Raw genomic sequence first — 14,790 nt, 5'->3', positions numbered from 1 at the left:
TATTGAATGACATTGTGAAACCAATGTTCTAAGAATATAATTTTGTCAACTATGTTTAAGTACTTCACCAACCTTATTTGTCATCATCATTACTATTTTATGCTTAATATTATATCTTTTTAAATGATACTCGTTGTATGCTAATTTTACTTGTCCTTTTTGTCAGTAGTGTCTATAAAATGAAACCTGACAATTGGAGAATTTGTTGAGATTTTGAAAGATTGCTTAAAATTGATTCATCTTTCCTGCTAGTCAACAAACACTTATTAAGCATTCACTATATGTCAGACACTGTTCTAAGTAATGAGGATACAAAGAAAAGGAAAAACATAGTATACTCTTTAAAGGAGCTCACATTCTACTGGAGAGAGCCAGAACCATTACTGCCTGGCAAATTGCTGTTGTTGTTGTTATTATCAAGTCATTTTTCAGTTGTGTCCCACTCTTTGTGACCCCATTTGTGGTTTTCTTGGCAAAGATATTGGAGTGGTTTGCCCTTTCCTTCTCCAGCTCATTTTTCAGATGAGGAACTGAGGCAAACAGCGTTATGTGATTTGCCTAGGTTCACATGGCTCATCAGTGTCTGTGGCAAGATTTGAACTCATGAGAGGAGTCTTCCTGACTTTAGGCCTTGTACTCTATCTACTGTGCCACCTACCTGCCCCTCACACTTAATAATTTAAAAATAATTTTAAATACATTTAATAAAATAATTGAAAATGAATTTAGTAAAATACTTGATTGATTGATTCGTGTGTGGCTGTATGCTGGCCTCCTAAGGTGTGGTTATGTAAGAGGAAACTGTGATAAGAAATAGACACACATCTATATTTATATCTCTTTTTTCTTTTTTTTTTGGGAGGGGGCAAGGCAATAAGGGTTAAGTGACTTGTACAGGGTCACACAGCTAGTAAGTGTCAAGTATCTGAGATTGGATTTGAACTCAGGTCCTCCTGAATCTAGGGCCAGTGCTTTATCCACTGTGCTACCTAGCTGCCCCTTATATCTCTTGCATGATGAATTTCATTTGGAAATTTGGGAACATTGGGAAAACAGTGTATGGCTTAGAGAGGAAAATTGGTGTTTATTGTACATATATACTACTAGTAGAATTCCTTAAATATTTACTAGGGTCCACTGTTGGTGGAGTTGTGAACAAATCCAACCATTCTGGAAAGCAATTTGGAATTATTCCCAAAAGGCTATCAAACTGTGCATACATTTTGATACAGCAGTACCACTGCTAGGTTTATATCCCAAAGACACAAAAAAGAGAAAAAGACCTATTCATACAAAAATATTTATAGCAACTCTTTTTTTGTGGTTTCTAAGAATTTCAAATCAAAGGAATGCCCATCAACTGGGGAATGGCTAAACAAGCTGTGGTATGTGATTGTGATGCAATATTATTGTGCTATAAGAAATGACAAGCAAGATGATTTCAGAAAGGCTTGGAAAAAATTTTATATGAATTGATATATAGTGAAGTGAGCAGAACCAGGAGAACATTGTGCACAGTGACAGCAATATTGTTTGATGATGAACTATGAATGATTTGACTATTATGAGCAAACAATGATCCAAGACAATCTCAAAGAACTAATGATGAAGCATACTATCCAACTCCAAAGAAAGAATTGACTGATTGAATACAAACTGAAGCATGCTATTTTTATTTTCATTCTTTTATATGTTTTTATACAAAATGATTAATATGGTAATGTTTTACATAATTGCACATGTGTAACCTATGTCTGATTGCTTGCCACCTTAGGGAGAGGGGAAGGGGGGTAGGGACAGTGGGATAGAATTTGGAACTCAAAACTTTAAATAAAAATGCTTATTATTATAAAAATATTTTCTGACTGTAACAATTCCAAAATATTTATTCTATCAGACAAGGCTATTTAATAACATCTATGAATTGACATGTAATTTTTGAATACTAGTTAATTTTAACCATACTATATAGATTATGTAGATTCATACATAACTAAAGAATTATTACCATAACTGTAATTTTGCAATGTAAATATTTATGACAAATCTCTTTCTAATTCTCTTTCTCTCTAGCTTGTACATGTAGTGGTCATGCAAATATTTGTCATATGCACACAGGAAAATGCTTCTGCACAACTAAAGGAATAAAAGGAGATCAGTGCCAGTTGTAAGTATAAAAGACAGATGTTGATGAATTTTGTTGATTCACTTATTTTTTAACTAGAAAATTACTTTGGCTTTTCAAGTTGTTCTTTAGCAAAAATATATTCTCTTACCCACATTTGCTCTACAATTTTGTTGAAGGCAGCCTCATGCAGCATCAACTTTCTGGTTGCCTACATCTGCAACATTGGAGTTTTCTTTAGCTCTTCCTTGACAGTCATCACTAGTATCCTCTAAGTTGTCAAGTCTTGTGATATGTACTTCATTCACATCCATCCTCTTCTCTCCACTCACTTGACCACCACCCTAATTATCAGTTCTCATCTAGACTATTGCACAGTTTCCTACTTGAAACTTATCTTAAATCCTCTACTGTCTCCAAACTTCCACACAGCTGCCAAAAATACTCTTCCTAATGCATAAACTTTAGGGATGGGAAATAAAGAACAAGTTCCAGGTCATGTTAAATGCATCATAAATATCTAATTTCATACTTACAAGAACCCTGGGAGTTTGGTGCTATTATGATTTTTATTTGAGGAAACTGAAGCAGACACAGTTGAAATGACTTTCCCAGGGTCACACAGTCAGTGTCTTGAACTTAGGTATTTTTGACTAGGCCCAGTGCCCTGTACAATAAATATGGTGCCACCAGTGATTTTACCATGTTATTCCCATTCTCTAGAGTTTTCAGTGGGTCCTTATTGCATCTAGGGAAAAATGTAGTCTTTAGCTTGGTGTTTAAAGTCCAGAACAGTGTGATTTCAAAGTAACTTTCCAACTTCATTGCATATTATTTCCCCTCACAAACTTTATTTTCTTTTTCTTTTAAAAAATACTCAATTTGGTTTTATTGTGATATTAATATATAGGAAACCAATTGTCAATTGGTACAATGTAATGAAAAATATTAATTAGATTATAAAACCATAACTTTCCACTATTCCATACTGGATGAGGGAAAGGAAATTTCTTTTTTATTTTTTGTCATTATAAAAGTATTTTATTATTTTCTAGTTACATGTAGAGATAGTTTTCAGCATTTTTAAAAATTTTTTTTTTTATTTTAGTGAGGCAATTGGGGTTAAGTGACTTGCCCAGGGTCACACAGCTAGTAAGTGTTAAGTATCTGAGGCCGGATTTGAACTCAGGTACTCCTGACTCCAGGACCGGTGCTCTATCCACTGGGCCATCTAGCTGCCCCCTCAGCATTTGTTTTTATAAGATTTCTAGTTCCAAATTTTTTCCCTCACTACCTTCCCTCCTCCTCCCCAAGATAGCAAGCAATCTGATATAGGTTATATATGTACAATCACATTAAACATATTTCTGCATTAGCCATGTTGTGAAAAAAAGAATCAGAACAAAAGGGAAAACCTCAAAAAAAAAAAAACAACAAACAAAAATACAAACAGTTTGGTTCAAGCGGCATCTCGATTTGACTTTTCTTTTTTCTGGATGTGGAGAGCATTTTACTTCATGAGTCTTCACACACTTTATTTTCAATCCAGACTAACAAATGACCTTTTCTTCAGTCTTGGAATTCCATCTGTGATCTCTGTGTCATTGCTTTGGTTGTACCTGTGGTAGTTGTGCACATGGTGGTATGCATACCATGAGTTAACTTGGCTACTGTTTTTTCCTGGCCACGATGAGTTTTTTGGCCATGCATATTCCTTATATATGCCTCTCTCTGCTGATGCCCTTATTCACAAGTGATTTGCCTTTGTGTTATTTGGCAGGGGTGGAGATGGATAGGAATCTTCTTTGCTATTCATTTTGCTGTGCTATTTAATGAAATGTTTTTTGCTTTGGGGAAAATGACAACAAATGAGATGGATCAGTCTTCTGTGCTGGGGTCCCACTTTCTGCTCCAGTAACTTTCTCTAAAGTGCCAAAATCCATGGCTACCTATGTGAATTGTTTCCCTAATTAGAGAATAAGTCCTTTCAATGAAGGAATTGTGTTTGCTTTTGCATTTGTGTCCTCAATGCTTAAGCCAATGCTTGGCACATAATGATCACTTAATAAATACTTTTTATTCATTTATTCAGTCAGTAAATTAATGAAGTCTAATTGAAGTCTTTCCCTTTCTCAATCCTTGTTAGCACTCTCTCCTACCTCCAGAAATTATCTATTATTACCTATAATAATTATTATATATTATATATATATAAATTATATATTATTACCTAAAAGATCCTTGAAGACAGAGATGTTTTTTTTTTTCTTTCATATCCCCAATGATTACCACAATGTCTTCCACATGCATAACAGATACCTAATAAAAGCTTGTTCGAATGGACTGGAAATTATGTTATGTATGTAAAATACTTTGAAATCTTTAAAATACTATATTAGTATGAGAAAAATATTATTTTTTTTCCTTTCTAATTCTCTTCTATGACATTATTGGTATTATTTCAAATGTAAAATATCTGTTCCTTCCTATAAGACTTATATAAACATCTTTCAGTCATCCTAAACTTTTTTTTTTAAGTGGGGCAATTGGGGTTAAGTGACTTGCCTAAGGTCACACAGCTAGTAAGTATTAAGTGTCTGAGGCCAGATTTGAACTCAGGTACTCCTGACTCCAGGGCTAGTGCTCTATCCACTGTGCCACCTAGCTGCCCCCATCCTAAACTTTCTAACTAGTTCTTTGTTAATTTGAAGTTCCTTTTAATTTTGAGTTTCTTAACCTGGCTTCTGGTTATTCCCATAGAAGACCAAAAAGTAAATCAATATTTCCAGAGAGCACCAGATAGTCACATCATGAAGGATGAATCCCCTGCATCAACCAAGTCCACAGGATCCCTGGGGGTTGGGTGGACAGGACAGGGAGGATGAACTTGCACTGCTAGTCATCCTACCACAGTACTCTAGGTAACTATCTAAGACATGAAGCTGCTGAACAGTCATTTCATTCTTCTGCAGTGGAAAGGGCATCTCCTTATCATTTGCCGGCATTAATGAAATGCCAGGTCCAGACAGAATAGAGGTTACTTAACCTCATTTGGACTCAGTTCCTTTCTTTGTGAAAGGTGTTATATATCATCTGAAGAGGGTGGATTAGAGACTCTAAGGTGCCTTCTAGAGCTTTAAAACTAAAGTATGAAACATAGAGTATTTTAAATGTTGTCATTTGGTTTTAACTTTAAACGAAAGTCAGAAAAAGCAGTTTATCTAATAGTGTGCCTACCTAAATTTTGGAACTGATACACTCACATTATTTGTTTTATTTTGAAAAATTAAGTAAATGCTCCCTTCAGGATGTGTCTGTGCTTATTATACAAAGTAGGCATAGATGTTTCAGTGAAATAAAAGGACCTTTGGAAGAAGAAAAAATATGCTTAAGAGGCTGTCATTCTCTTCAGTCACAAACAACTGTATGAATTTGCATGCCCTGTTCAATTATAGGATGCTGTTTGCCCCTTTGTCTATAATTTATCCACAAGAAAACTATCAAATTTTTGAGATTAAGACTTTCTCTGCTATTTCACTTATCATTTTAGACCACTAGAGGGCACAAAAGATTGATTTTTTTTTTTTTATTGTTAATTTTCCCCTCCAGAAGATAACGTTTAACATTCAGAAAGGGTTTCAAGGCAGATTCCTTTTATATGATACTTTTATGGGGTAACATTACTTTCGTCTTCATATTTTTGAGGTACTTGTACTAATTGTGGTATCTACAAAGTACCATGTTTAGCTAACAAATGCTCTGGCTTGATTTGTTATGAATTAATGGAGAACAAAAGTCATCAACTCTCAATTTTTTAAGCTTAGAGTCCATCTTTTGATTGCATAACTATAGTCTGTTGTGATTGTATTTGACCTCACAATTGTGCTCTAGGAACAATTGTAAGAGGTGGTGTGTGTGTATGTAGTTTGGTAGAAAGAGTACTTGAGGGGCAGCTAGGTGGCACAGTGGATAAAGCACTGGCCCTGGATTCAGAAGTACCTGAGTTTAAATCTGGTCTCAGACACTTGACACTTACTAGCTGTGTGACCCTGGTCAAGTCACTTAACCCCCATTGCCCCACAAAAAAAAGGAAAAGAAAAAAAGGAAAGAGTACTTGAATGGAAATTAAGATGCCTGGGTTCTGTTACTAATTAGACAGGTAACCTTGGGCAAGTCACTTAATTTTTATTTTCTATGTATATAATATCTTATTTTTCTACATAGTTGATATGTGGATTCTTAATTTAAATATTCAAAACTTGCCCTAAAATGTTTTTTTGTGTCATGTATTCAGGAAGCAGTGTCAGCATTATATCTATAATTTGTAATAACTAAAGTAAAATTTCCCATGAGCGTTTCTGTTCAGAGAGAAGAAAGTTAAACTTGTAATCCTGTCAAGAACTCTATTGATTATATGATCATTCTTACAGAACTACTATTTCCCCCTTCATTTTAAAATTATACTGAATGTGCCATTTATACTCTCTTAGGGATAGTGATATTAGGGAATCAGAGAGACTCTACCTGGCAAATGATTTCAAAGTGAAGATTAGAAAAAACTATAGTGGAAGAAGCACCACTTTTAAAGCAGCTAGGCTTTTTCTTTGTGAATTAGTTTTTAAAATATAATTTATTGTGAATAAAGATATATTAATGAAAATCATTATGTTTATAAGTTTTTACTCACTAAGAAAATATTGATCTAAAATGAAAAATCTTACCAAACAAAATGAATATTTAATGACTGTGATACTTGAGAAACAAAATACAAAGTTAATTTAAAATCCCTTTGTGATCATTATGACATGGCCTGAACATCTTCTCAGGGCACACTATTGGACCCTGAGATCCATTTTGGAATGAGAAGAATTATGGCATTGGAAAGAAAATTCTGCCTTGCTCTCAAACCAAGGAAAGCCCTGGGGCAGACTTAGTAGCCTGTTTGTGACTCAGATGAAACTTCTCTACCATTTTAATTCAACAATTATTGATTAAAAACCTATTATATGTAAGACTATGTGGGAGGCATTGGAGGAACAATGAGAAATATAAACTAAATGCTTTTCTCAAGAATTTATAATCTAATGGGGGGGAGAGGAGGACAAACAGAAATAACTGGAATACAAGAAAACTAGACATAAGAACAAAAGGAAGATTCAATCAAAGTGTCAAGGAATATTAGAGATGGCATTGAAGAGGATATCAGATCTGAATTCAACTTTGAAGAGAAAGATAGACATTAATAGACTGAGGTTGTGGAAGGAGAGTCCATTCTAAGCATGGAAGGAGGGCTTGAGCAAAGACCCAGAGAGAAGAGAGGGTTAGGAAAGAACAAGAACTAGAGGTCAGCCTACTTTGGTTCTCATGTAGAATATGTGACTTTGTCACCTCAATTCAATTAAAAATGAATTTAGTAAGTGCTTGCTCTATATTATAGTAATAATTGCTATTTATATAAACTTGATAGTTTACAAAGCATCTTATGCATATTATCTCATTTGATCTTCCCAATAACCCTAGAAAGTAGGTGCTATTATTATCCCCATTTTACAAATGAGAAAACCAAGGCTAAGAAAGGGCAAGTGACTTGCCCAGGATAATATGGCTGTAATATAATATAGTGTTTCTACACTACAGTTTCTATAAAAAAACAAAAATTGTCCCTACTCTCAAGTGTCTTATATTCTTCCGGAAGTGTTGGGGGACAGAGTATAAAGAAATAACCAAATAAAGCAGAAAACTTTTGGGTTTGGAGGAGTAATAACTGTATATAGTAAGAAATAAAATTGGACAGATAAGGTGGATCTAGATGAAAGAAGGCTTAAAGATTAGGAACAGGCATTTCTGCTTTATTTTATTTTATTGGGATAGGGAAAGATTCTGAAGAAAGGAGATACCTGCCAAAACAGTGTATATGGAGGAGAACTCAGCCAATGGGCGGGGGCGGGGGGGGAGGGAAGTGTATTAGAGAAGGGATAAGATGAAGGTAGAAAGACCAATTAGAAGACTATCAGAACAATCTGAGGAGAAATAATATCTTAAAGTAGGGGAACAAAATGGAAGGGTCCTATAGAAGTGACAGAAATGACAAGCTTTGGTATTTAATTTGGAGAGAAAAGAAGGAAGAGTAAAAAATGAATCCAAAGTTATGATCTTATATGGTGGGAGAATGGTGCTGCTGTGAACAGAAAAAGAGAAGCTGCAAGACGGGGATATAGAGTAGGGGAGTCAAGCAGTTGACTTTTGGATGAAATGGAGTTTAAAGTGCCAGTGAGAAATGCAGGTTGATATATCTATCAGGTAGTTGAAAATATGAGACTGCAGCTATGAGAAGAATTTGGGGGTTAGGGTTAGATATAGATTTGGGTGTCATTTGTAGATGAGTGAAGCACTGACAGCCAAATAACTTGCCAGTGAAAAGGCTGTAAAGAGAAGAGAATAGAGAATGAAGGACAGAAAATTGAGGTATACTAGTGTTTAAGGAATAAAAGCCAGATCAAGGATCAATAATAGGGACTGAGGAAGAACAGAAAGAGGGAGTACAGATTCACAGAATTTAGAAGTTGAAGGGACTTTAGAGGGATATGCCTTGTTCTAAAGGTGAGAAAGTTTAGGATTAAAGGGGCTAACTGTCCACAGTATCTCATGTGATAATAAATAGTAAATCCTGAATTTTAACTTGGGCTCTCCCTGTCCAAATCCAGTGGTTTTCTACCATACCATATTGGAATAATAACGTACCAGAATAATAATCATGTCATGTTTATATATTACTTCAGGATTTATGAAGTAGTTTCCTCATAGTAGGTCTCTAGCATAGGGAGCACAGACATTTATTACTCCCATTTTATACATGAAGAAAGTGAGGTTTAGTGAAGAAAAGTGATTTGCTCATGGTCCTATAAAGACAAAGCTAAGACTAAAATCCAGGTCTCTGAATTTAGCATCTCCTGCTTCTCCACTGCACCAAGAAATTATCTCCCAAGAAATTCAAGAGGATTGTTCACCAAGTATGACACTGGACAACACTCAAGGAGGATGAGAACAGGAGAAATAAATAATAGTTATTGGATTCGATGGTCACATATCAGTTAATCAATCAGTAAACATTAATTAGTCACCTACTATGTGTGAGGCACTGTGCTAAGCACTGGGTGACAGTTACTTTGGAGGGAAACAGAACCCATATTGCAGAATGTGGAGAAATAAGCTAATGGTAAGCTCGTAGTGGAAATCTCTGCAATATCCTTTAAGTGTGTTGAGAATGCACATCTCCAGAGATCCTGCTAAGACTTTCCTGTCTAGTTGTTAAGATTTATAATATGACATGTGACAAGGAAAAAATATTGTTCACAACAGGCATAAAAATAGATTGGAGAGCCAACATGGTTGGAAAAAGCATATTTTCATATATGTTTTAGAATATTATTGAATGAATGCACATATTTTTTAAATGACAGGTATATATTGTAGCAGAATATCAACTGATATTTCATACAATTTCACATTATAGGATGTTAAGCCCATAAGCATTGCCTGATCTTTTAGAATTTCTGTCTGGATTTCTGTGTGTGTTTGTGTGTGTGTGTGTGTGTGTGTGTGTGTGTGTGTGTGTGTGTGTGCTTGCTGAGTCAGCGTTGCACAGTAGTTCTTTATCATTTATGAATTTAGTTAGTTTTAACTTATTTTTTCATGTTACATTTCACTTGTTTCATATGCTCTGAATCATAATCTGAATTCATAATCTTGTCTCTTTGGCTTAACACTTCCTAATCAATGAAACAGTTCATGTTATTTAACAAAATCTTCCAAATTATACATTTTAACTCACAAAATATAATCAAGAATGTAAAATCAAGGAGAGAACAGAAAAATCCTTCTAGCATCATATAAAAGGAGCCATAAAATGTTTCATTTTCTACCTATCAGGGGAGAAAGGTAAATCAAAAGGTTCAATTCAATTTAGTAAACATTTATTAAGTCCTAGGATATGCTGAGTAAGAGTACAGATTAAAATTTTAGATGATACACGTATGAAAAATATAAATTATCCTTTAGTCCTGCAGTTGATTTGTGATTTCATTGATATGGATACTTCTTACACCAGAGCAGTTCTCATCCCATTCATGCCTTTTTCCTGCATAATACTTCGTCCACAAATTTCTTTAAGTTTTCCATACAGGATCTATCTTTCTACTCTGTTCGTCTTCCTCAGCTTCATGAAAGAGATAATGTACACAATACAAAATAAAACACGATAAGTACCTAAGACAGAGGCAGATAAATTTTTATGTAAGTGGTGGTAAAGGAGGGAGGCGATTAGGGCAACTTCGTTGTGCACTGGATAGTGCTCGGTCTGGAGTCAAGGAAACTGTCACTTCCAATCTGGCCTTAGACACTTAATAGCTGAGTGACCATAGGGAAGTCACTTAGCCTGTTTCCCTCAGTTTCTGATAATAAAAGCACCTATCTCTAAGGGATGTTATAAGGTTTAAATAAAATAATATTTGCAAAGTGCTTAGCATAGTGCCTGGCACATAGTATGTACTATAGAAATTCTTATTCTGCCTCCCCACCTTTCCCGCTCCATCTCCATTACTGACTGTGGGGGTAGGGAAAGTTACCTACATAATTAACAGATCTTTGTTGGCTTGGAAATGATATTTGAGTTGAGTTTTGGATGGTAGGTAGGAATCCATTTGGTAGAAAGGAAGTTAGCTCAGGAATAAGGAAGACTGTGAGCCAATTTAGATAGGCAGGGAAGTATGGAACATGTACAGGGAATGATGAATAGTTCCCTTTGGCTGTATCATAGAGATAAAATGGAGTGATAGAAAATCAAACTGAAAAAAAAGAAGAAAAAAGAAAATCAAACTGGAAAGGTAAGGAGAATGCCAGACTGTGGAGGACATTGCAAACCAAGAAAGGAATTTGAACAGGGCTCAGTAGGCAATAATGTGTATGCCTAGGTGATTAGAATGCTTACTGAGCATGGGTTTGCCATTGTTTTTATCTTCCCAGCACATTGGAGATACATGGTAGCACAAATATATTAGTGTTATACAGATAGTATAGGTGCTTCATAAGTGCTTACTTAGTTGTATTATTGCAAATTTAGCCTGTGTTCTATACAGTTAAAGTTAAGAAAATTAATTGTACTAATAATAGAACAAAATAAAATTTCCAAACATGTTCCTCCTTATAGGCTTTTTCTTTTGTCTCCAATCCCCAATGTGTTAGTCATTTTGAAGGTAGTGGTTAATTACATTCACAAGATGTGAATTGAAAGGGAAATTGTGACTTGTGGGCACAAATAGGAACTAAGATTTGAAAATAATGATCCTAAAAATTCACTTATACATTGAAGGAGAAAAATAATCCCTATAAGATTCCTGCAGAGCTTTATAAGTTTTAACATAATCCCCAATAAGAACAGGTTTTGAAAACAATTTCTCTAAAGTATTTATGTATTGAAAAGCTTAATAACTGAATAATAAGAAAAAATACTTGAAATATTAGTTTAAGTAAGAAACTGACATCTGAAATAATCATAGTCTGTAAATTAATGAAAACATTCATTCTTTTTCACCTTACATATACACACACCAAGATAGTCCAAATATAATCAGATTTATTAGAGATTGCTTGTCTTGGCCAATAATCCCCTCCCTAATCTTTCAAATTAACTAATTATTAATACATACACATGAGAGGTAATGTGGTAAAGTGGATAAAGAGCAGACTTCAAAGTTAGGAAGATCTGGTTTCAAGTTCCCTCTCTGGCTCATTTTGGCAATATGAATCAGGACATATCACTTAGCCTCTCAATGTCCCCAGCAACTCTCTAAAGCAGAGAAAAATTAATCTACATGTAGCAGAGATAGATCCTCATTGGGAGTTCCTAACACTTAAGAAATTACAGCTTGCAATAGAACCAAAATGGCAGAGCAGAGGCAGTAACCTGTCCAAAACCTCCTGGTATTCCCCTTCAATCAACTTTAAAATAACATATCAAATTAGATCCTGGAGTAAGATAGCTAATAAAAGATCAATGTGAGACATTTTCCCAGCCCAGGAGATCTTAGAAATTTGGAAGGAGAGGTCTCTGACACCACAATAGGGGCCAGTCTCAAGTGCATGCAGCAGCAACACTAGCAGTGAGGAGTTGGGGCAGCAGCAGCATTAGCATCAGCATCAGCAGCAGTGGCTGCTCATTCCAGAAACGTTCCAGGGCAGAGAGGATTAATTGTTCTTGGGGCTATAGGGAAACAGAGGATGTGGTCACAGCTCAAGGGAAAAGAGGAGAGAGAGCACTTGCGGTTCCAGGGAATTAGGTGTTTTTCATGGGTAAAGACCAGACTCAGACCAAGAGAACAGTGACCATACCTCTCCATAGTTCACATCATCTCGGAAGCATTGAAAACTAACTGATACTGAGAACTAGTACTGCAAACAGCAGCATGAAAAATCCTGAGAGAAAGTGCCATTCCCCTCTCCCTTTCCCTTACTGCCCCATCCTCCAACCCAAGTGAAGCAGAGCCCAGTTTTAAAATAAAGTTCAAAGTTGGCTGGAAAAATGAACAAACAAGAAAAAAGAACCTGACCATAAAAATCTACTATGGTTACCAGGAAGATCAATACAAACTCAGAAGAAGACTATGTGAACACAACTAGAAGCAAAGCCTCAAAGGAAAAACAAAATATAAACTGGACAAAAACACAATAAGAATACCCGGAAGAGCTGATAGAGGAACATATGGGGGGAAAGTGAGGATGATGCAAGATAATTATGAAAAGAAAATGAACAGCTAGGTAAAAGAGTCACAAAAATAATGAAGAAAATAGCATGTGAAAAAATAGAATGGGACAAATGGTAAAAGAGGCAAAACAATTCCCTGAAAAAACAGAACTTCCTAAAAAGTAGAATTGGCCAAATGTAAAAGGAGGGGGGAAAAGCTCACTAAATAAAATAATACCTTAAAATTAGAATTGGACTTTATAAGACATCAAGAAATAATAAAACAAAGTCAAGAGAATAAAAAAATAGAAAAAAAACTGTGTAATATCTCATTGAAAAAACAACTGACTTAGAAAACAGATTGAGGATAGAAAATTTAAAAAATTATTGGACTACCTGAAAGCCATGATAAAAAAGAGTTACTTCAGTCATTTGTTAAGGAAAACTGCCCCAATATCTTTCATCTGGAGGGTAAAATAAAAATCAAAGAATATACTGATAACCTCCTAAAAGGGATCCCAAAATGAAAACTATCAGGAATATTATAACCAAATCCCAGAGCTACAAGGTCAGAGAAGATATTACAAATTTCCAGAAAGAAGCCATTCAAATATCATGAAGCCACAGTTAGGATCACACAAGTTTTGACAGTTTCTATGTCAAAGAAGTAGAGGGCTTGACATATGATATTCTGGTAGAGAAAGGAGATAAGATTACAACCAAAAAATAATCTACCCAGCAAAACTTCTTCAGGGGAAAAATGGCTTTTTAATGAAATACAGGACTCTCAAGCATTCCTTATAAGAGAACTAGAGCAGAATAGAAAATGTGACTTTCAAATACAAGATTCAAAAGAAGTATAAAAAGGTAAACATAAAAAAGAAATCATAAGGGATTCAATAAGGTTAAACTGTTTATATTCCTATAGGCAAGATGATTGTGAGAACCAGGGGCCCCGCCCCCTGCTGAGAAAGCATTTGACCTTTCTTTCTTTCTTTCTTTCTTTCTTTTTTCCTTTTCTTTCTTTCTTTCTTTCTTTCTTTCTTTCTTTCTTTCTTTCTTTCTTTCTTTCCTTCTTTCCTTCTTTCTTTCTTTTCTTTCTTTCTTTCTTTCTTTCTTTCTTTCTTTCTTTCTTTCTTTCTTTCTTTCTTTCTTTCTTTCATGAGGCAATTGGGGTAACATGACTTGCCCAGGGTCACACAGCTAGTAAGTGTGAAGTGTCTGAGACCGGATTTGAACTCAGCTCCTCCTGAATCCAGGGCCAGTGCTCCATCCATTGCACCACCTAGCTGCCCACATTCAACATTTCTAAGGTCATCTTGACATCCTGGAAGTTCATGGACTGCCTTTAAGTCATGTCAATTAATGGACTTGAATGCTACCAGCCAATTAGCTTGGAGCTCTGTGTGGGGACTGCCCCTCTTCCTGGTCCACAGGGGGCTTCTGATGGAAGGGATTGGGATTCAGTTTCTTGGGAAGCATGAGCAGCTAGGTGAAGGAGCTGTTTTCTCACTCTCTCTCTAGTGTAGATCTTAGCTAGGGTTTTTCCATTCTTTCAGAAACATGTGCTCGCTCTCTCTCTCTTTACTAACTTCTAATATGCTTTAATAAATGCTTAAAAGCCTTAACTGTTGCTGAATTTATAAGTAAATCCTAGCTGGTTCCCCGCCCCCCCCCCCATGCACACACATACACACACATACACACTGGGGGTGGGGGAAGCAGGTAAGGTGATTTAGTTCTACTCATCACATGATACATGTAACTCTTAAGAACTTTGTCATTATTAGGATGGTTAGAAGTAATCTACATAGAGGACAAGGGTGTTTGTTGATTATATTGCAATGATCTTAAAAAATGAAGGGGTGAGAAAAAAGGAGTAATTTGGGAGAAAGAGGAAGTAAGAGGAAGAATAGGGAAATTCACA

At 35.4% G+C, this 14,790-nt stretch overlaps 1 protein-coding gene across 2 annotated transcripts in view; it reads left to right on the top strand.

Annotated features, from left to right (window-relative positions):
- The window catches only part of ATRNL1 (attractin like 1), a 1,132,449-nt gene that overhangs the window by 311,021 nt on the left and 806,638 nt on the right, over positions 1-14,790 (top strand). For both annotated transcript variants that reach the window (XM_043982337.1, XM_043982338.1), the window contains exon 20: positions 2,074-2,167. In XM_043982337.1, coding sequence (XP_043838272.1) covers positions 2,074-2,167 — 94 coding nt within the window. The remainder of the gene's footprint in view (positions 1-2,073; positions 2,168-14,790) is intronic.

This window comes from Dromiciops gliroides, chromosome 2 (genome assembly GCF_019393635.1).
Source record: "Dromiciops gliroides isolate mDroGli1 chromosome 2, mDroGli1.pri, whole genome shotgun sequence".
Lineage (NCBI taxonomy): Eukaryota > Metazoa > Chordata > Mammalia > Microbiotheria > Microbiotheriidae > Dromiciops > Dromiciops gliroides.
Note: the sequence above shows the minus strand (reverse complement) of the source record. Positions and strands in the feature narration are given on the sequence as shown.